Here is a 25,529-nt window from a genome sequence, read left to right as displayed (position 1 = left end):
AATCCTCGTGACATTGGTATTTCAGCCATATTAACTCAAATATTTAACAGTAATTTGATTGCGTTTAGCTTACAGATGATGTAATTTAATAGTTATATTATATTCATTTAGTTATTGTATAATAATAAGTCAGCCAGAATTGTTTTTTTTTTGTAACATAGAAATAAACATACGAAATGTAGCTTAAAAATTGTCATACGACCAACAGAAAACCACTAAATAGAAGTAAAGGCGACATATCAACGAAATCATAAGCTCAACCACCTAAATACACACATAAAAATAAATGTATGCATAGATAAAACTCTTGAAAGCTTTTTTAAAAAAAAATTCAATCTGTCAACATGTGACACTTCAGTACATTTAAAGTAAGTATGATCCAAAAGAAACGTAATATAATCAGACGATTAAAAACCAAATAAGAACGTACATGTAGTTTCAATAATAACGATCTCATCCATGTTTAAATCATATATGTATCTGCATTGATTAGATAGGGAGTTATGTAAACTGATTGAAGAATGATAATGGTTTACTGAATACTAAAAAAATGACAACAAATTTCAACGCCGGTGGTTGTCGGCTCGGTTCACCTGATTATTTCCAGGTTATTGAATTCTCTTAAAAGAATTTTCAAAGTACCATACAAATAATTTACCAAAATGATTAATAAGAATATGGATAAAGCATTGCGTAATATTAAACAGTAAGCCACGTAATAATTTTATTTTCTATAATAAGTTATAAAGATTTTAAAAGGATTGTTAACAGTTTTATTTTAAATTCATTTCTATTAATTTTATGTTCACTATGTATCGTATGTTATCTCGTCTGCAAATCCATGAACTTAATCTTGCATAAACAACTGGAAATAATTCTGAAATTTCGCGCTCCTCATACTATTCAGTCGGTAAATATGAATCTAAGAAAATAAGTTTAACAAAGGAAAGAATTTTTCATTCATTTCAACATTTATATCATGATATTTAATTTTCAGTAATTCACTGGTTGATCAATATTTTAGATTTGTAATAGTTTGTATTTAGATTCTTAAAGATTCTTATTTCATTTACTAGAGATTTGCGAACTCCAAACAGCTAATCTTCTATTGATGTATTCAATCTAAATCAACACTTGATAATTTTCAACGAGCTGCAGAACAAGTGAAGCTAAGAGACTATTAAAAAAAGATTTATTTTACAGAATAACTTAAGATTACTGGAGTAGTTGGTGAAGTTAACTGTATAAAAAATATTTTATTACAGAGAAGAACATTGATTTGTTTATCATCTGTTAAATATTGTAATGAGTTTCACACAAAAAATGATGTTTAAAACAAAATTAAATTTTAAAGTAAAGCACAAAATTTGTTAAATGGTCAAATACAATCTTCACTATATATATAGTTATGAATTACACACACACGTAGTATTGCTTATGTCAGCGGAAAAACAACAATTAGCCATATTGGAAGGATACAATACGTGATATTGTAAATACGCCTTGATTACTGTTACAGTGAATGATTACCGCCGGTTGGAATATGAATCTAATTTCCATTTTAAATTATGATTTGTTAACTTAAAATTAATTCATAAGTAGACTATATGGGTTAGATATGAAATTAGCAGAACTAGTTTTTTAAGAGATGATCAAAAGTCTGATTAAGCAACTAATGATTCTACACAGTGAGATTTATTGAAATAGGATTTAACGATTGATTATGAGTGAGAATTTTAAGTCCCATCACGTTTATTATCCGAGCGATTTGATCGATTTTGTCATAGCACTATTGGTGACCAGGAAATACGAGACCAAGATGAATAGTTTTAGATCTCGATTATGTAGAACTATTTTCTGTCCACAAAAAATGATAAAAATAGGTTAACCAAAAGCGAACAGAGCAAAACATTAGTTAATGGTCAGTTAATTATTCTGTGTAGAAATCCGACAATCATTATGATGCTTTATGAAACGATGTCAACAGTGATGAGGAAAGTTACGATTGACAAACATAAGTAAAACGAAACGGTTAAGAAATACAATGATTATTATAGGATAGTTCAACTATGATACTGGAAACCTCTTTATTATAGGACAAAGTTAATTCCAAAAGAATAATTACTTTAAATAAATTTGCAAAAGAAAATCCCCTTTGATGAACTTGAATACCTAACAGAGAAGATTGACTGCTTTTATAAGTACTTATCACACAAATGATTCACTCAAACCTAACAGTCTGATACAAAGTAGAGCACGAAAATATGATTCATCGGCTGAAGAGCTAATAACTTATAAAACCACGAACAGATGAAATACTGAAAAAAGATATAGGAAAGATAAAAGTGTAAAAAGATTCATGAATCTGGAGTTGATTTTGAGCAGTATCCTTAAAAATGTCTGTTATCGAGTACTCCAACGCACCCCAGACATACAGTTCAGTCAGTCCAAGCATTTATTCATAATAAATAGTATAAAATACTAAAACTTTCATGAAACATGAATGATATTGCGGACATTATGATTCTATCATGTACTACTGATGCTATGTAATCATTGAAGGCTAGATATATACAAATAAAATTATGTGCCAACCTTTAGAACTTAAATGACATAACCGAAAACCATCTGTAGTTATATCGAGATTTTGTTGATCGTCAAACTACCATAGCTCATAATTTACTCAAGAAACCAGAGTAATCCAGCTCAATATCAGTGAATGAAATTAGGTAAGTGTTTAAGAAACCTTGGTTAATATGTATCTTCATTTAAAAGGACTCTATCAATTTTCTGCTGAAAATTTCAGAGAACATTAACGAGTTAATAAGTCAGATGTAAGCAGGGTTATATTATTTAAATATTCAGGATTGTACATATGTTTTGTGAACATAATATCAGTCAGTAAGTCTGAAATTATTATCCCCACAAGTAAACGGTGACAAAGTTGAAGCAAAATTCACAGACTCATATTTAGGTGAGGTGAGCATTAATTAGTTGTAAGTTTTCACATAAACAAATAAGTCGAAGTGTGGAATTCTGCCAATGTGATATCATTATATGACATTCTTCTAAATTTGTAGAAATGTGAATAAAAGCAAGAAATCTCATTATGTAACTGACTGCCTTCAAAGGATATAATTCATGCATTCTATCATGATAGAGTTTTTAATGAAATTATGAAAAGCGTTTAAAATAAATTAATGAGACTTCTTTAATATTTAACAGTTTTACATACTTAACAGTTTTTAAAAAGGTTCAAAAGAATTCACGTGATGTACTCTTGTTATGTATTTTTCAAGAGTTCGAAACTTTGTGCTACTTTCAAGTGTTCGGTATTTTTCGTTTCATTTTCATCACAAACATATTACTATGTACAAATCTGACGTTTATGTATTAAGTACTAAAACAAACTGTTTTACTTAATACTACTCATGATATACACAAACAAAGTGTGGGTGATAAGTAGTTTAAAAGATATGATTATTCAATATCTGTAACGGAACACAGATTGTTCACGAAATATACACACTTAGTCTTCAATCTTTCATTTGCATCTATTGTGTGTTCCGCAACTCAAGCTGATCGTAGACTACTAGAACTTCTCTTCTGGTCTCACACGTACTCCGAACTATCCATGTTTTTGACTTTCTGAGACTCCTGTCTTTGGCTATTGATTATATCAACTGCCGAGGGACGCTCTGTTTTACATGCTACTTATAAGCAATCTTCTAAGTAGCGTCCACTTCACTCGGTGGATTAGAACCTGCATAACTCCAGCTTCATAGTCTATTTTTCATTGATGTATTTGGGTCATGTACGATACTCTGTACGGCTTGGATACGTACAAGTATTTGTATAATCTTTTAGTGCTGATCGAATTTTGTCGATCAGTCCGCCACATAATTAGTGGTCCAAATGACTCAATATCAAGTGTACTATGTTTAGATGTTAGTTGATTGGAGATAGGATAGTATTTAGCATTTCAGTTCTCAAAAAAACAGTGACTTGTTCTAAGTTGTTCTGTGGAGATTTTGTACAATTCAAATGTAATTAGGGTACAATAACCGTTAAATACATCTTGGTTTCCTGAGCTTCTCAGACTGATATCAACTCATCATGAAACACATTCACATTGCATGAACACTCCAGCGATTGATCTTAGTGAATAACCACAAATATCCCGGTAAATATTTGTCTATATTATTGAACTACAAGTTTTCCAAGGCTGGATTATGGTAAAATTTAGTTTAATCATATTTATACTGATTTAAGATTGAAAAAAAGTGATTCGACTGAGCAACTTGTTTACAGTTCTGATTTATAAAATTTCAAGCACTATATATTTCCTACCCATCATTAATTAATATAATTACAACATAATACATATCGTATCAAATGAACTCGAATGTTCTATGACAATTATAATTGAAGTTTAAAACAGCATTGAACAGAAAATGTTTACGACAGACTGTGAGTGCTTTGTAGGAACAACATTTTCGAGTTCTAATGTGTGATTAGAAAGTAAAAGTTTAATAATTGATGCTTGCGAAATTCATCTCAGTCGAATAGTTACAAGTCATAGTGTGATGTGTGCCACTGATGTCGACAGATATATGTATCACCAATCAAAAGTGAAACTCCTGGAGGAAGAAGGTAAAAGGAGATCGAAGAGAAGAGAACAAGAACAGAGTGATTGGTGTGGAAACGAAGGAACAATCAAGTTTGGGACAATTGATTGAAATTTTGCAAATGAATTATTTACAGTATGGTTCTCAGATTTTACTGCGACATTCTGTAATTTTGTATTCAAATACACTTGGTTGTCTCTACTAGTGTTCTCATTCACTACAATAGAATGAGTATCATAAATAAGTTGGGTCATACAATCATGAAAAGTATGAACATAAAATATGAAAAAGAACATTCAACTCCATCAGTTCAACTCGTTGTAACCTCATAACTAGTAAAATTAATCAGCATACGAATTGGGTAAAAATGTGTCACATCCCAAGATTCAAACTTTTAGTTTAACACATATATTTTATTTGAAAATGATTTCCTATTCAATATTCACAATCAGTTTACTAAATACGAAGGAAACAACCAAAAATAGTGCAAATGAAAACGTTAAATTCAATATGATCAATTATCACGGTTCAATTAAGTTAGAATATAAGTGCAGGTTAATTAAATAATTACAGACACATCTAAAAATTTTAATATACATTACCAGTCACCCAATTATTATTATTATTATTATTATTATTATTATTATTATTATTATTATTATTACACAAACATGATTATTTAATGTTAATGTTTTAACAGAACTCTGATTAATTAGTTATAAATGCACATTTCTTTTGTAGTTATTTACGTTTATATGATCTGCACAATGTACAAGTGCTTCTTATTACTTCTTATCTGTGTGTGAATGTATGTGCATAGTGTCAAAACATAAACTAAACACGAAATATTTTAAAGATTTTGTAACTTACTTTATTTGGCCTTGAGAAGTTAAATTAAATAAGGTGTGTTGGCATATTGATAAGATTAGAAAATAAATTCACATCTTCAGTAAAAATTTTCTACAAGTTCTGAATTATAAATTATTGCTAAGTTTTTTCCATTAAAACAAATTTATTAAATGAAGTAATGAAGTTTTAGTTAGATGTTTTACACATTGGAAAATGATTTTCAAAATACAAATCATTTTATAAAATGTTTTATGATTTATAAAATACTGAATTATTGAGTATCAGTTGTACAGTTCGAAACTTCCAACTAGTTAATTAGTGAATGAGACAGTAAATTAGTGATTAAAACATAAATTTGAATCTCAATTTATTCACTTCGATTTGAGCAGTCAAATAGTATCGTTAGACCATAATACAAGTGCGACCGATAATTAAATTCATAAACATATTTTTAGTAAATGAGCTATATTGGCCAATAAGTCAATCTCATAGTTATTAGTAAGTGAATTACAACGAGGAACGACATATTGACTAAACTAATTCAAGCAAAAATAAATAGATTTATTTCTCTGATCAATTGAGAGATATTCAACAAATATCTTGTAATTAGAGTATACTACAATGCTACACTGTCTTATGAGCTATAATTGTTATAAATACACACAATTCAGCAATAAGAAAATCATTATATCGGATTAAGACAGCCATTAAAGCTATAAGGTGTTATCGCTGTTATTATGATCTAAATGGTCCTAATTTATTTCCTGTTTTTAACCAACTTGTCTCGAAGATAATTTCCATTGTCAGTAACAGACACGAATGAGGGAATCATTAGAAGACAGAAATCATTGAACAGATATTGTATAATCAGATTTGGAACTTCCTAACAAAGTATCGACACAACCACACATAGGATAAATCTTGAAACTTTCAGGATCCATACAGTGAGTATGATACCATTTATTGATTGAGTTACAGTCCAGTTAACCTATGTATTTTAATGTGATCCACAGCAAATATTCTCAGTGAAAAAGTCCCTGAATTCGGACCTGGACGAATTCATAAATGATGTATTCTGACCAACACTTTGGAAAATCCAGCTTCAAACTAACCTGTAAACGAGTACATGATACTTAATAAGTGTTATTCATCAAATTTTATCATTCCACATAAATAGATTTATTCAAAATATGAATTGCAATTAGTAAAATTCGAAAATACACATAGCACTAATGAATTCATAAAACAATACTCTGATAATGAAGAAGATAGAGTTATAATAATTTATTTATATGTGAATATGTTTCCATACATATAATTTTCTGAAGTGAAATTTTATCAAACACAAATCTATATTTTATCTTATTGAGATGTTAATTAGGATTAATTCTAGTCTAGGAAAAAGAAAGTCAAATTATTATTTCGATATAATTTAACATATTGAATATGAATCCGGATTATCAAAATAAGAGTGATATGTGGAATGATACCCGAATAGTGATTTTCAAACATAATGAGCTCTAGATTTTACTAGTCAGCAGTTATTTAAAATGTAAATATTCTCATTAATCAATGAATATATTTTACAATAATAAACAAAGGTAGGACAATCATGAATATGACTGTCAAATCAAGTGGTAGAAAAAAAACCCGACAATAGAATTAAGTTCTATATGTTATATACATAACACTTTTAGCATTATGGTCTTACAGTTATTTATCCATTTCAATCCTATTTCATGATCATTTTTTCGTAGTCTTTAAGCACTATTGATTTAATTGTGATTACTTTTATCGCTTTTTGACACTATGGTGTACCTGAAAAGATCGTCAACATCACATGGAGAATAGCTGATAGATGCATTCAAAGTGGATACCGGTGTCAGAAAAGGCTGCTTACTTTTACCCTTTCTCTTTCATCCAATGGTCGACTGTATTATAAAGATCGCCACATCTTAAGGGATGCACGGAATACAACGGACAGCTTGGATGAAACTAGACGATTTGAACTTGGCAAATGACCTAACTCTTCTATCGCATAAACACTAACAAATACACGTGAAAACAGTCAGTGTTGCAGGAGCTTCTGCAGTAGTAGGCCTCAACATAAACAAGGAGAAAGCAAGATCCCCAAATACAACACAGAGGACACCAACCAAATCACACTTGATGGAGAAACTCTGGAAGAGGTTGGGACTTCACATACCTGTGCAGCTTCATCGATAAACAAGGAGGATAGAGTGCAGATGTAAACACAAGCATTAGCAAATGAAGGACAGCATTCCTACAGTTGAAGAATATATGGAACTCACAATAACTATCAGTCAACATCAAAGTCAGAATCTTCAATACGGACGTCAAGACAGGTCCACTGTATGGAGTTCAAACTTGGAGAACTACTACAACCATCATCAGAAAACTAAATGTATTTACAAACAATTGTCTACGCAAGATACTTAATGTACATTGACCGGATACCATCAGTAATAACCTATTGTGTGAGAGAACAAGCCAACTTCCAGTTAAGCAGAAAATTAGGAAAATACGCTGGAGATGAATAGGACAAACTTCATCACGATACAAGCATCAACTTAGAATCCTGAGAGGAAAAGTGAAAGATACAACCGAAGAAGATAATGTGTCGTGAATTGGAAGCAGAAATGAGAAGAATGAATAACAACTGGAAAGGATTGCCCAGGATAGAGTTCGATGGGGGATCCCGGTCAGCGTCCTTCGCTCCTCCACGACGGGTGACAGTCGTACGCACATAAGTAAGTGCTTTTGTCACTTAATATCTAATTTTTTTGATGCACTATTTATTAAGTTATGTCTTTCTGTCAAGGTTATCAGTAAATGAAACATATATGTTATGAGGTGACTGAAAACAGTAGGCTATCTGAATATTTCTGTATATGATCTTTGTGCCTGGAAATGATATTATTTTTAAGGTCATAGGAATTTTGAGACACCAATAATATGAGGTTTTCGGAAAGCGGAACTATATTTATGTATATAGCAAGTTTTGAACATCGTAGCTCAACTACATGTTATAATAAAGTGCAGAGGAAAGTAATCAAAGTTAATTCAAAAACTAACTTCGAAACTTACATAAGGAACTAAAAGCTTGTTGACTAAATCAAACAAAGCCAGAAGGACATCTGGAGAGGGTGGTTGGATAGCACTACCAATATTGTCAGGGTTCTGGCTAGGATCGATTCGATTATTTTTCACTCGAGTTTGATTGGAAAGAACACCGGTACTTTTATTTCCATTGGGACCACGTGATTTACTTCCTGGATCACGTCCAAGAGTGTACTGTGAAGTAGTCATCCGTGATGGCATAACATGATTTAAATTTGAGAAGTTTTGCGTTCTATCTGTTTTCTTGGTCTTAGACATTCCACCCAACAGAACATCTGCATCTGCGCTAACTGGTCTGTCATAGACAGCTGAAGATGTTCTATCATATTTTCTTAATTGAATAGATGACTGAGGATCTTCATGTCCGATTGATGTGACTGAATAGGCGCGTTCAAGCTCAACTAGACTAGCTGTTGAATCGGCCATGTCGGATTCACCGAGAAACACTGATGCCAAATTGGTGATAATCTTCGGAAAAAAGAAATTAACCAGAAAATAAATTAATGCATTTTTTTATATGGATCAACAGTGATTGTCAACAACAACAAAAATAAAAGTTATACTTATTTTAACTGATAACTATAGAAAAGTGTACTTTTTTCCACGTAGCAGGATTATTTATTAATGGTCTAGATAATGTTTGTCATCAATTTCTGAATTAATTTTATCAAGTTGTTTTTTGGTTATATTTCGTGCAGGTCAGCATACTAGTCAGAGATTTGCATTTTCCTGCTTATAATGTAGTTTAACAAAAAATTTTAAAAAATTTCAGAATAAAAATATTTTAGTTATATTCTTATATCACTAGAGATACAATACACGAAAAACTGCTCATCACCCACTATTCGCATTTGCTTATTACAACTTAAACGTAGTTTAAACAGAGAATGTCTTAATAAACACACTGTAATGGAAGGAAGATGATAGAATGAGGCATTTTCCCCTTAGATCTATAATCGATGAAAACTTATGTAGTGAATTTGGAAAACGAAAACATATGAAGATATATGGATACAATTTTAATCTTACCTAATAGAATAAGTTAAGTAGCATTTAAAGAGATTTAAATAATCTGCTGTTCAATAACGGCTCTGTCGTTTTTAATTTGCATTAATAAAAGTATTAAAATTTTCAAAAGTGTCGCAATGAAGTGAAAAGTGTATTAAACTGCATCTATGTTATTTTTACAAAATATATATAGTACGAGAGACGATGCACATATATTGCATATCTTATTTCTTCGTTATTTATAAATCTTGAGCTGAATACTTCGTCAAAAAAAATCAAAATCACAAAAATCTAACGAGGCAAAATGAAAGGAAAATCGATACATGAATGTTCTTTGGCACAAATTTCCAGGTACAGTCACGGACACTTAAGTGTCCGACCATTTGTTTACTATATGAATGTTTCTAATCCGTAATTTTTTAAACGAAAGTGCTGTTTCATACGATGAACAATCAAAACACCGATGATTGGAATCAATCTACAAACAATAATTTCTTTCATATCTAGTCTCCTGTACTTACACTGCATGAAAAAACATTTATATAAATAGTACTTTGTCGATCAAATATATAAAACTTCTACATAAGCCAGTACAAACGTCAGAATACGTATGTCACTTGTAACTGTGATATGAAAAATTTCAGTGAATAAATTTGATAGTATACATCGGAACACATGACTATTTACCCTAAAATCTATGCAAACAGGATGAAATATTCTCACGGAAAAGTAGACTCTTATATAAATATTTTTTCAGCTTAGTTTCAGCTTACACTTTGTAGTGGTGACCCAACTAATTTGATTTTACATGATTTTGAGAATCAACAAATAAACACAAATATAGGTAACTTGCTGCAAAGTATGATCAGTTAGTTCAGAAGAGGTAAAAAAAAATGAAAAATCTCCACTCATGGTCCAGTAATTCACAGATAATTAAGATCCGAAGCTCCATCATAGCCCAACTAGGTGTAAAATCCATTTTAACTTTATCTCATGCAATTGGTTCCCTTTATGAATTTAAATAAAGCAAGAACAAATATTGGTGCAGAATAGTATGAATTCATATTATTTCGAGGTTTCTCGTCAGCTGCTTACAAACCAAAAATGTGATAGAATTTTTACATTGAGATAGAGTGAAAACAATTGACATAGATGAGTGTAAATAACTGGGTTACAGTAATAACTATATATATATGCTAGAACAGGTCAGAGGTCAAAAGGAATTAATTCAGGCTGGGTGGTGTAATAATGGAATTGAATAATCATAAGATAGGTTACGTAATAATAATTAAATAGAATTTAAAAGTTAAGATAATTTAAGAGGACCAAGTGGTGGAAATGTGTGGATAATAATGTGGTTTAAGAATTATGTAATAGGGAAGGAGTATAAATATTTTAAAATAAATAAACAAAAATAAAATAAAAAGGTTACCAGGGTAGTGATAAGTTAATTAAAGTCTCTTTTTGGATGCATAAGTCAGGTTTAAGTTTTTTGATCATGATGGCTTCAGCAAAACGGAGGGTGGTCGTACTTCTTTGTCTATTGATAATTTTGAAAACATGCGGAATGTCGATGGTATGCCCGGTGTCAAGTAGATGTCGAGCTATTGCGCTGTTGAAGGCCTTATTCCCTCGCAGCCTCAAGTTTTTTGGAACATGCTCAGAAATGCGGACATGCACTCTTCTCTCAGTTCTTCCAATGTATGTGCTTTGGCACGTACATGTGAATTGGTAGATGTAGTTGGAGGTACTAAGAAAAGAGGGCTTGTCGATTTTGGTTTGTTGAAGTGAGCAGTTCGTTTGCCATACTGTCATGAGTTTTGCTGATGGGTAGGTGACTTTCAACGCGGAGTTTATTCTGTGATTAATTATTCCAGCAATTTCATCACCTTTGAAACGTAAGTGTAAGAAGCAGGTTTTCCTTTCTACTCCATCGTATTTTGTACGAGGATTGCTTTTGAATATTTCTGGATAAATTTCAATGGGTATTCATTATCACGTAGAACATTAGTAATCAGATTAATTTCATCATCAAGGTATTCTTTTGAACAGATTTTATGAGCGCAGTCAAAAAGGGTTCGTACAATACCCTTTTTGTAACTCATTGGGCAGAAACTGTGGTAATTGAGATATAGACCACTCCAGGTATTTTTATGGTGAATATGTCTATGTAATTTACCATCAGATGTTCGTCGGATCCCAACATCAAGGAAATGGAATTTGTCTTCAGCTTCTTGTTCCATAGTAAACTCTATGTCCTCGTGTGCTTTATTAAATAGATCGAGTAGCTTAATGGCGTGTTCGTGATTGTTGCAGACGAGGAATGTGTCACCAATCCGAAAGAAACTAACACCTTACAGTCTAAAAGATAGTTTTCAATTTGTACAAAAACTCGACAACCTAAATGTTTCCGACAAATTTATGGTTTCATTTGACGTCTCATCGCTCTTCACAAACATCCCCTTGGAAGAAACGATAGAGATCATATGTGATTATCCTGAACTTCTACCAATACCAATTCATGATTTTAAACAGCTCCTCTTTTTGTGTACAAAAAACATACAATTTCAATTCAATAATGTCCTTTACCGCCAAATCGATGGAGTTGCCATGGGTAGCCCATTGGGCCCAATTCTTGCCGATATATTTATGGGAAATTCCATTTCCTTGATGTTGGGATCCGACGAACATCTGATGGTAAATTACATAGACATATTCACCATAAAAATACCTGGAGTGGTCTATATCTCAATTACCACAGTTTCTGCCCAATGAGTTACAAAAAGGGTATTGTACGAACCCTTTTTGACTGCGCTCATAAAATCTGTTCAAAAGAATACCTTGATGATGAAATTAATCTGATTACTAATGTTCTACGTGATAATGAATACCCATTGAAATTTATCCAGAAATATGCAAAAAGCAATCCTCGTACAAAATACGATGGAGTAGAAAGGAAAACCTGCTTCTTACACTTACGTTTCAAAGGTGATGAAATTGCTGGAATAATTAATCACAGAATAAACTCCGCGTTGAAAGTCACCTACCCATCAGCAAAACTCATGACAGTATGGCAAACGAACTGCTCACTTCAACAAACCAAAATCGACAAGCCCTCTTTTCTTAGTAGCTCCAACTGCATCTACCAATTCACATGTACGTGCCAAAGCACATACATTGGAAGAACTGAGAGAAGAGTGCATGTCCGCATTTCTGAGCATGTTCCAAAAACTTGAGGCTGCGAGGGAATAAGGCCTTCAACAGCGCAATAGCTCGACATCTACTTGACACCGGGCATACCATCGACATTCCGCATGTTTTCAAAATTATCAATAGACAAAGAAGTACGACCACCCTCCGTTTTGCTGAAGCCATCATGATCAAAAACTTAAACCTGACTTATGCATCCAAAAAGAGACTTTAATTAACTTATCACTACCCTGGTAACCTTTTTATTTTATTTTTGTTTATTTATTTTAAAATATTTATACTCCTTCCCTATTACATAATTCTTAAACCACATTATTATCCACACATTTCCACCACTTGGTCCTCTTAAATTATCTTAACTTTTAAATTCTATTTAATTATTATTACGTAACCTATCTTATGATTATTCAATTCCATTATTACACCACCCAGCCTGAATTAATTCCTTTTGACCTCTGACCTGTTCTAGCATATATATATAGTTATTACTGTAACCCAGTTATTTACACTCATCTATGTCAATTGTTTTCACTCTATCTCAATGTAAAAATTCTATCACATTTTTGGTTTGTAAGCAGCTGACGAGAAACCTCGAAATAATATGAATTCATACTATTCTGCACCAATATTTGTTCTTGCTTTATTTAACTTTATCTATCTGGTCCTGTTCAACCTGCCTGATCATTCAAGATCTCGCATTTACGCTGATTTATCACAAGAATTAATGCTAATAAGCCTAACCCATACATTTAAATAAGTGGACATGTTAAATGTTAAAAAACATATATAGCATGTTTATTTTGATTATTCACTTCGAAATGTCAAAAAACTTCTATACTGCAGATATTTTGCATTCATAGTTTTACGAATGGTTGTTCAAATGGATATGAGGTGAACAGGGGACGATTCTTTATGACATTGGTTATGCAAAGGTGACCATATGACCGACTAGAGTTAAATAGTTTATATTTCTAATAAAAAACTATAAACTAACTAAAGTAATTGTTTTTGTCTGACACCAAATGCATGAAAACCAAATATCTTAAAGAAAGTATAGTATACTATGTTTACGTTATTTTTTTATTTGAACAAATAGATAAATACCTTAACAACTAATTTTCACGGTCGATAAAAACTTAATTAACTTCTAATCACTGGTACTCATGATATTTTTATTGCCTAAATTGCTTTGTTGTACTTTATAATGGATACAAATAGTCTGCGTTAAGAGACTGTTATACAATCCTCGAGAAGTCTTATCTTACTAGCGTATGAGTGTGAAAGACAAGGGGTAGAACAAATTTTCCTTTATCAAATGTAAGAAAAAAAGGAGTGAAACACTTCTGGTTTTTCTCAGAGATCACTGCATCAAGTTTGCTTGTGTTATATATATACCGATGACAAATGGGTGTAGTCAGTTAACTTAACCAGGAAAATGAGTCAGATTAGTAAACATAAGAAATGGAGAAAAATAGAAAACAATAAAAAATAAAGTGACTGATAGAATTTTAATGTAAAAGAAAAATGAGTAACTAAAAACCAACTTAATCCAGACGAAGCAATAATAACTAGATGTAACAATAAAAGAACAGTAACGGCAACAACATAAACCAACAATCAGTAAGAAGTAGGTTAAACAACATCATGTATCGATATATTTGAAGAGGTAAACAGAGAAAAGAAGGAAACAAGATAATATCTGTGAAGTAGAGATGACCGCTTAGTATAATTCACAGTATTTATATGTAGATTTGCAATGCTTAACAATCATTTCGGTCGAACTTAACTAGAATCTACTTAATTTTGATAACATTGGATAATTAAAATATTGTTAAGACAAAAAATTATAATAGAATTTCAAAATATATTAAGTTTATCGAGTCTGACCAAATAAATTTTGACTAAAGCAAGTTTAAAACGAATTCATACATTCAAAAGAATTCTATCGTTATGCCCGCATTCTCCTAATGATCTCGGTTTCCAATATATAGTTGCGTAACATCTTTTGTTTATTCATATTTTTTGAAATAGACATACATTCAAACATCTCTTACTATTCTTTCATAATTTAGTGCAATTTTATTAAACCTTATTGATGAGAACATTTCTGATATATTATGATATAAAGTATGCACATAGTACAGTTTTTAAAAGTAATACCAATAATTCAACTGGAAAAGATTGCCCAGTACAGAGTTTGATGGCGAATGCTGGTGGGCGGTCTATGCTCCACAACGAGGAGTAACAGGAGTAAGTAAATCACGAAATAAAAAAGTTTGTCATCTTTGATTCGGTCGAATTTATCAATGGGGAAATTGTATGGAATTTTCGAGAAAATATATCTTGATTAGTTCAGACCATAGACATTGGTAGTGAGTTATCATGAAAACACAGATTCAAATTAAGCACTTGAATTTGATGTTTCCAGCATATAATTCTTTATTATCATTTATAAAAAAGTAATCGTATTTATGTGATAATAACTACATTAGTAACTAGATGGTAACTAATGAGACAAATCAATATCCATAAACATAGGTGTCATTACCAAGGTTTGATTTGATAATTTCGAATAAATTGAGCATTGGGTTGATTGTTATAAATAAAAATAATATATTTGTAATATCCCAATGAGTAGAAAATTGGATTTTTCTGACGTTTCGTGGCTTAGTGTAAGTCACTTCTTCAGAGAATAAATAACCAAATTAAATTAACCCAAGTTTAAATAGTACAACGGAACAATGCAAGAATAATATTTGATCAATCAAAAACAGGTCTGAACAAGTTGATGTATGTCATTTCTGTCACGGTGATTCATAAGTGATAAGTATGTAAATTTGTGTATGTATGTGTGTGTGCATTGTTTAAGAATGAAAACTGTGTGACCTATATGGTAAGAAAGGATAGAGTTTAAATTTGTAATATGATAGTGTGAAATTGTAAATACGATCAGACTGAATGGTTAGGATAGATGGTCCAAGTAGGATGTATGGTAAGGCCTTCTTTTCTATTGAGAGAAGTGGGATTAAGCATTATAATGCCTTACCATACATCCTACTTGGACCATCTATCCTAACCATTCAGTCTGATCGTATTTACAATTTCACACTATCATATTACAAATTTAAACTCTATCCTTTCTTACCATATAGGTCACACAGTTTTCATTCTTAAACAATGCACACACACATACATACACAAATTTACATACTTATCACTTATGAATCACCGTGACAGAAATGACATACATCAACTTGTTCAGACCTGTTTTTGATTGATCAAATATTATTCTTGCATTGTTCCGTTGTACTATTTAAACTTGGGTTAATTTAATTTGGTTATTTATTCTCTGAAGAAGTGACTTACACTAAGCCACGAAACGTCAGAAAAATCCAATTTTCTACTCATTGGGATATTACAAATATATTATTTTTATTTATCCATAAACATAGTTCATTTGTATTAGTTACTTTTCAATCTTCTCACTGATGTTTGGAACTGCAATTGATCAATCTTTTTTGAGAAACGCACATTCTTTGAGGATTTCCTCGGGATAGGAAGAAACGTGCGTTTTGGATTTCACTAATAACTACCATTCAACTCTGCTGATAATAAACATTATTAAGAAATGAAATGTCCAAAGTTCAATAACTAATCATTCAGTGTTTCCTGCTTAGCTTTGTAATAATGAAGATAAGTATGTACTCTTGAAAAATTAAACATTAATCTCTAGCCAGATATTTTATTTTAAATTGAGATCACGGACCGATATTTTATTGAAATTGATCGACTGATAGTCATTGTATATCTCTCATCAATTTAATTAACTAATTTGGAAACCAAAATATTGCGACACACTTAGTCAGAAAAACAAATACAGAATATTGTAAAGATATATACGAATATTCGTCAAGATTAGAACGAATAGTTTGACAGTAATTGAGCGCCGAGTATAGAGAAGTCATTATATGTGAAAATTATATTTGAAATATTCTCAGCGATTGAAATTTAACTAATTCCAACGTTTCGTCCAGCTAACTTGTCTGGACTTCTTCAGGGTAATAATCAAAATCAAAATTATCAAAGAAATATATAGCTTTTAACAATCAGGATTATACTGTGTTAAACCAATCATATTTGGGTGTTGATTTTTTGTAAAATAGGATAAAATGAGTCAGTTGACTACAAATCATGTGATGAATTCAACTACATGGAAATACTTAACTGAGTAACAAATCGTATGTGTGTGAGTGTGTGTGTATGTATGTATGTGTGAGAGATTGATATGAAGGAATAAATAAAGTTCAAGTTCAAGGATGAAAAATTGATAATGAAGGGACCAAAATACTTCAGAAAGGTTTTAACACCCATAAAGAAAGATTGACAGCAGAAGCTCTGCATATATGGGCGAACAAGAACAGCCTGAACCGAAAAGATGGTATTCAAATGGCAACTACCTGGCAAATTTCGTTTGACAAGTAAATTTGGAACCTATCTCTTGTTTAAACCTGTTTTTAATATCACATGCATCGTTATTATTATTGAAAGAACTGAATGAGTTTTTAAACAATACAATTTATGTTTTGACATGTACATCGATGTTTCATTATCAATTTTTCATCCTTGAACTTGAACTTTATTTATTCCTTCATATCAATCTCTCACACATACATACATACACACACACTCACACACATACGATTTGTTACTCAGTTAAGTATTTCCATGTAGTTGAATTCATCACATGATTTGTAGTCAACTGACTCATTTTATCCTATTTTACAAAAAATCAACACCCAAATATGATTGGTTTAACACAGTATAATCCTGATTGTTAAAAGCTATATATTTCTTTGATAATTTTGATTTTGATTATTACCCTGAAGAAGTCCAGACAAGTTAGCTGGACGAAACGTTGGAATTAGTTAAATTTCAATCGCTGAGAATATTTCAAATATAATTTTCACATATATTGTAAAGATAGATAGGATTAGATAAGAAACTGAGGAAAGAATTAATTACTTACACAAACGACAACCATAGAAGAAAAAAAGAAAGTTGAACGCTGTCTGTAACAAGCTTTCTGTATAATTGAGTTCATCAGTCGATAAATCCCTAATTACGTTTATATTTTGAATCAAATACAGAAACAATAACAAGGTCAATAGAGATGTTGTCTGCCAACTGTATCTTAACACCATATATCTTTTCTCATAGGTGCTTACAAACTAACAAGCCTAATTACGTTCTTATGTACTTAGAAAACAAGTAACCTGTTAAAAAAACACATAAAACAATTATTGAGTAAATTAATGTAGACTTACTTTTACACATATAGATCTTACTTCAGGCTTTGTATTCGAACAAACAGCTAAACGTGCTAATCCAGGTAGAATAAGACAGATTAGATCTTGCTTGCGTTTTTCCACTAAATTCGTCTGTTGACTAATATCTTCAATGATTGTTAGAACGATGCTTAAAATTTCATTCTCGAAACTTCCCGTATGATGAATTGAAAATAGTCCCGCTAGATGCCAAAAAAGAATTGCAGATTCCAGTTACCGTTTTATTTATAAAAAAGAGAGATAATAGGATTAATGTTGTTAATTTTTTAAAATACTTAACTAGCTTTAAATTGAAATTTCGGGGAGATACGACTTTTAGAAACAACCATTTCTTTAAGTGTCCTTCTTTTATTGTATGAAGAGAATAACACTTAAAGATATGTAATATATGTTAAAACGGAATAAATATTGTGAAATCTGTTAACGCTTGGATCTATCTTATGGAAAATTGTTGTTTCTATTTCTATTGTATAATTATCATACATTTGAATTATTAGATTTTTTACCCCCCTTTTGTTTGCGGCATAAATTATTGTGGTATGTTTTATCTTCCTTAAGTTATTTTTAATAAATTACGGATCTATTAATTAGTTTCGCTTTCAATTATGGCAGTAACGCATACTATGTAACTTCTTATATACACTGATGCACGGTCAAAGATTCACACCATATTATTGCTTGAGTCATTAGAATGCTACACAATAGAGATCATGTTTGTTTGCCGTGTTCTCTTATCTAACTTAATGCCAGAGGGTGAAGACAAAGTTCCATTCCGGACAAATAGATGTTTAGTTTATATATTCCAAGGAGTATAATTAGAGTATACTCGGGTAAAGAATTATAATTGGTATTTGGATAGGTGATTGTCAATCGACTGATATTAATTAGGCTACAATTACAACACTATATCCATGTGACAGAAGCTGAACTGTAAAGAATGACAATATTTATTGTTATGGTTTTCATAGATAAATTCAGAGGAGATTGGACTACGTTTTAAGCAGTATTCATCATGGATTGACTTCATTCAAAGTCCCACTGAACACCAAGAATGTCTGATTTGCCATAACACAGGACTCCTTAACAGTAAGCATCAACGATTCCGATAGAGACTAAACCAATTAATTTCACGTGTTGTCCCGATATTTTCATTATTTGACTACCAAGTTAATATCTAATGGTCAGCATTTTAAAATTCAATTGGTCAAAAACGACCGGATGATCATTTAACGGTTATGGCGACAACTATCCCACTCCCCCTATGGTTGAACTCTCCCAGATTCGACTTCATACTGAAACTTGTCAAACTAATCTTTAAATCATTCATAATTATATCGTACTAAATAATACAACATGTCAGTATATTTTAATCTTGAAGACTGGAAAATAACTTTATTAGTTATCCAGAGTAATGATTTATGGTAAGAAAAAGTAAAAAGAACGGACAAAATAGAAATGTTTTCACAAAAGGTATTTCACTATCAGTAACAAATAATTTTTTTCAGAAGAAAAGTCGGTTTTTTCTTTATGTGTTTATATTTAGATGTACAGACATAATGGTCGATATTAACACACACACACACACACAGAGAGAGAGAGAGAGAGAGAGAAACAGACCACCCACTCATATACGTGTACATCAAACCTCAACACATACTCAGTAGTTTATGAGCCGGTAGTATATTGTTACAATAATGTTTATTATATACATTTATATTATACTGATTGATGAATAGATTTAACTAAGAAATCAACGAATAAAAATTAGAAGAGCACAGATCGATAACTGAAGTGAAACTATCGTAACAAAGACAACAGAAACACTTAATTCTTAAACTAATCAATTATTTATCAGTCGTTTGTCAGTAGTGGAAATATCGGTAGACAGAGAGAAGGATCACGTGAAATGATTAGGTTATACATATTGCAGATATCACTTTTAAGTATCAGCGTTGAAACGACACTTCTTACATAATAACAACATATTAAACTTCGATTGTAGATATCGTTGTTATTATATAACAGAAGGATATACTTAATAATGTGAAATGTAAATATTATAACCTAAATCAGTGTGATGGAAGAGATATTAGCTGACACTTCAAGCTCTCTTTTATGAAGTGTTTAAAATTTATGTAAACTGTTTATTGTTTACTTGTTGAAATGTCATAATGGGATTATAATCTATGGAAGACCGTTGAGTAAACTTGAGACAACTTATCTATTTTACTAAGGCCAAAAGAAAGTATTAAATTAGTATGAGGAATTAAGGTTAGGATTTAATGTTAGAATTTAGGGTTAGGAATTAAAGGTTATCAGCACAGCTAACATCAGCTATAATGCTATTTAACTATATGGATGAATAAATTTCGCGCCGCAATTCAAGACTTGGTATCCCTAATTTCATTGATTTGTTCATAAAATATAGTCTCCTGGATGTCATAAATAGTCATCTTTAGACCAATCAGTATAGTTGAATATATTACAAGATATATGATTGTATATCACGTCAACACAATCATAATAAATTCAAACAATTAGTGAATACGATGTTCACCTATAATATTTCTGCATTTACTGCGGGATTTATTCCCAGCACGTAGTTGGTAATAGACGTTCAGAATAGACATTACACCTTGTTGAAGGCGTGTAGTTCAAAGCTGAGAATTGTAAGTTATACCTAGTTAATAAGTTTTATCAATACTAACTCATACTTATGGTATGATGCTTAGTGTTGTCATCCAGCCAAACAAGTGACAAAATAAATGAAACACGAATTAAACATACTACTCTAAGGTTTAAGTCCAAATGTTTACACTAATGAGTCATCGTTCCATTACATCGGATAAAGCCTGGAATAGTAGAGAAATATAGATCTTTTTCTCTAATACATTTGCCTTGGGCATAAAATCTTTTACATTTTATATACTTCATCGTATTCATCAGTTATTTATTCAAATACCGTCAACTACGTTCTAATCATTTTTAGTTGGTACTATTGACGTTTATTCTTTGAACTAATATACATAGTCTGTAAACTGCTTTAAATATTACTTAGTTCATTTATGACTTGCCCTTATTATTACTATTTTTAATCTTCACACTTTTACCACTACTGTGTTTTTATCACTATGATCATTTAGTTTAATGGTTTAAAATCCTATGAAGGAAACAACTTTTCTTTTTTACGATGTTAAAACATCTACCTGTCTTCAAATATGATCAGATATTATATATTTTCTAAGTAATTCTGATAGATACACATCTTTGTTAAACGTTTAAATCAGTTTGAAGTTAGTTTCAGAATTGCATCCATTTGTTTGTTTATGGATGATAACATTATATGATTTTTCAGAATATAAAAAAAAATTATTATTATTATTATTCTTTTCGAAGAGACAATTATGAATGGTGAAAGGGAAATTCACTCAAGAGTATTTATTATATCAAACAATGTTATCAGTTAGTTACGCCGAAATGAGCGAAATATATCAAATTACAATAAAAGTTATATTATCACTACAACAGATAGACACAGTGATATCTATACTGTCGTCGATTGATATACTAAGTTAGTTATATAATTATTATCAGCTGATTGTTAACATATATTTAATGAAGCACAGATAATTTGAGGACATTAGAATACTTTTAAAAGTAGACATAAAAGTAATACATATGTGGCTCTATTCTCAATGGAAAAACTGCTAGTATTTAGAAGCGAGCAGAGGAAATTATTACAATATAGTTTCTTCAATACTCCATACTAGGATATTAATTACAGTACAGAGGAAAAAAAGTTCTAGAAATAAACATCCACCAAAAATTTTAGAATCTTTTACATATATTACTGTTTCAGCGTAAGATACAAACATTACAATTCGATGAGTCGAAACTAAGTATAGATTTACAGTTAAGACAGATGAAAGCCTTTCTTCTACCACTTGTGAACGAAATACTAGTTATGAAATGAAGATAATCAGTAAAGCTTCAAACTTAAACCTACACAATCTACACACTCGGTTCGCTGACTCACTCACCTCTCTGCTTTGCGGTCTGGGTTATCTGCTGATAAAACTGTAGTCGCTGCTTCTCTTTGCCTTCTTATTTCAAACATAGTTTATGATTATATGATAACGGTTACGAGGGTAATTGGGTAACGAAGCACAGCCACTACAAGCTATTATATATTAAGCTTTTAAATATTCAAATCAGTTTTTGACTGTTGAAATAGAGAATATTATGCTGAACAGTAAATAATATGCAATGATACAGAACTGTTGAGTGATAAACGTTCATAAGACCGAATTACTGATGAAAACCTCCAGTTGAACAGATATCAGAAAAGAAGACAACTTCCCAGGAAAACAGATTTTTTCCATAATAAAATAATATATTTATGCCAAAAATACAAACAGAAAAATTAACATAATTATATGACATTGACGATTAGCAAATATCAGTTTGTAGGTCACTCAATCGCCTGACTGTTAGACCTAGATCTTACCGATCATATCACTAAAGAGTTTTGCACTAAGACAAGATAAATCGGCTAATTTGTGTTCACTAAACAGATAGCTTCTTACAGATGAGTAGATTTACTAAACTTTATAAAAGCTGAATTATAATATACTGTTTTTAAGGTTAGCAAACTATTCAGAAAAGTGGTTTGTGCACATGATCAACTCCTTCTGCAGATAGCCTTTATCACACATCAACATGCATGAGAGAATCATTGAGCGACATAGAGCGAAGACCAATCACTGTGTTTTAATTTGGGGATTCTCAGCAGCATTTGCCTGTAACGTCCATATGATCTGAATCCAGAATATTCAGATCTCCATACCAGAGACTTGTGGGTGGGACCACATTTCCAACTTCAAAAAACTCGGGGTATAGCACGATCACTAGTCAGTTAGTTTCCTTCACTGTTTGGGTGACCCTACAGGTCACAGATTCTCATAGGAAATGATATAATACTTAAAAAACATACTTCAGTGAAAATGTTAATACTAAACTGAAAACAAATTAGGTATTCCATCTATTTTTTATACACTTACCAGCTACACTGACAGGATCTGCTGATGTCCAATGTTCTAGCAGACGGCTAGCGAATGATAGTACACAAAATCCTGAGACGGTTGTTGAAGTAGGAATACCACCAGAGGAAGAGGAAGAAGAGGAGGTGACAGCACCTGAGGGACTAAGATTAGTAGTACTATGACATTCTTTATTATTTAATTGACCGGATGATTTTAAATCATGTGGATAGAATAGTTTCAGGCGTATAGGACCACATCCGTTTAAAATCAGAGGAAGACAACCAAAAGCTGTTAGTAATGTACGTGTATTAATTTGATTCGATGACGTGTTACTGTTCAACGTAGAAGAGCCATTATTATTTGCATTTGATAATGTTTGACGAGTGTATGCAGTTGAGGATTTTGTAAAACTGGTTTTTCGATTCGATGATGAAGTTGATGTTTGTCTGACAAATTGGTTTGTAGAACTGGAATTTTTATGTATTGGTATTAACCCAACGGCTGATAAAATTTGGTAACATATGGTTGGAATAATATCACAGACTAAAATATCAGCCATATGAGTCACACATGCAGCCAAATATACTGTACAAGGTGATTCAGTATTTTGACCAGATGATGATGAAATATTCGAAGATTTCGTTAAACTGTAATCGAATGCATCATTATACCTATGATGTAATGTTCTAGTTGCTTTTAAATTACGTTCAAGCAAAGTTGGCAAACGATAATGGCATGCAACTGATAGAGTATCTTGTGGTGAATTAGCTATTATAGCAGAACTAATCAGAAAAGCTTTAGCACGTATCATAGCATGTGGGCTTTCTAAATAACGAAAAATAGTATTTATAAATTTTTGTTCAGATAGTAATCTTTTGCATGCAGCTGGTGTTCCAGCACCTCCAGCATTACTTACAGATGTACGTGATAGTTTAGATGATGCAGACTGTGCTCGTTTAACTTTAGGAAGTGTTACACTTGAACGTTTCATAAATAAAGGTGTTAACAAACCAGCAGCGGCAGTTGATAACAATCGAGCCTGAAAAGTTTTATTGAAAAAAAGTGAAAAAGTTTAATCAAGAGTTTTATGGAACAATGTAACTCTAGAAATATCATGAAAAATTAATTAGCTATTCAAGGGTGAAGGACATAATTTCTTTAAACAGTTGTAAGCTCCATTGTTAAATTTATTTTTTAAAAATGTCGAAGGAAGTAAAGTTGGTTATGATTTGTTCTGTTGCGTGAATTGTAATCATAGAATGATAGTTGAACCATATGGTGAACGGGCAAAATTTAGAAATGCGGACCACTGAATTAGAATTTAATGATCCTAGAATAGAATGCTGGTTATATGAACTGAAGGTTCTATATTCAACTTTTGGCAAGGTCGTGCATAAGCACTACTGAGACGTTCAAAACAAAAATAGAATAAATGTTCCATACTTCTGGGCTTTTTTTAAATAGAAAAACAGTAGAGGTCTTTCGAGTGCTACAATATAGACTAATAGCAATGCAGAATAACAGGATTAGATTTAAGCTTCAACGTTTAATCACCTAGTCTTTAATTAATTTCACCGCTTTTACAGTCTGTCGATTTTTGATTATAAAACTGTCAGAATAGACAAAACGAAATACAACAATGAAATATTCACTATACAATAATCGTAAGTATAAATCACTATAGTATAGTTATTGTTTTGTTTAAAAAAGAATATCGAGTATAGGAAACGATTACATTAGTGAATGTAAAAGGTCTCAGTGTGCAAGCTTTCTATTCTCTACAGTATTTTAATCATAGATGAATGTCGACTAAAAAAACATGTCTATGAAAATGAATTGAAAAAAATAAGAATTGAGTGCAACGAATACACATTTTCGATAGCGAATGATGAAAACCTCACAATGTATTATCACAAAATCATTGGCTGAATTCTCAAGAAAACAAACGTTTTCACTTAATTATGATAAACTAATGTTGTCTCGATAAAAAATGTATCAATGTGAGGGATTCTTAAAGATTGTGTATTTTCTCACTTGAAATCGCGAGTCTATCTACGCTAGAAAACCATCGAAAACCTGGAAACACTGGACGGCTGTTTCGTCCCAGTATGGGACTACTTAGCAGTGCTCATCCACAATTCTGTAAAAGGGACTTGAATCCAGAACCTTCGACTTCGTGCATGTTTAACCTCTAAACTGGTTTCCAATGGTGTTAATGTCTAACTTCAATAAATCCATGATCTTGAGCAACCTTTTATCCTTTGAGAGACATATTGTTCACCATATAGCTCAGACAAATATTAGCT

The 25,529-nt window shown here is 31.4% G+C and overlaps 1 protein-coding gene across 1 annotated transcript in view; it reads right to left on the bottom strand.

The window, feature by feature from the left end:
* ULK4_1 (unc-51-like kinase 4) overlaps positions 1–25,529 on the bottom strand; it is a 76,539-nt gene that overhangs the window by 17,265 nt on the left and 33,745 nt on the right. Inside the window, exons 7-9 of the mRNA XM_051215896.1 lie at positions 23,242–24,262; positions 18,161–18,363; positions 8,586–9,086 (exon numbers count right to left, since the gene is read on the bottom strand). Coding sequence (XP_051066442.1) covers positions 8,586–9,086; positions 18,161–18,363; positions 23,242–24,262 — 1,725 coding nt within the window. The remainder of the gene's footprint in view (positions 1–8,585; positions 9,087–18,160; positions 18,364–23,241; positions 24,263–25,529) is intronic.

The sequence above is a fragment of the Schistosoma haematobium genome, chromosome 4 (genome assembly GCF_000699445.3).
Source record: "Schistosoma haematobium chromosome 4, whole genome shotgun sequence".
In the NCBI taxonomy this organism is placed as follows: domain Eukaryota; kingdom Metazoa; phylum Platyhelminthes; class Trematoda; order Strigeidida; family Schistosomatidae; genus Schistosoma; species Schistosoma haematobium.
Note: the sequence above shows the minus strand (reverse complement) of the source record. Positions and strands in the feature narration are given on the sequence as shown.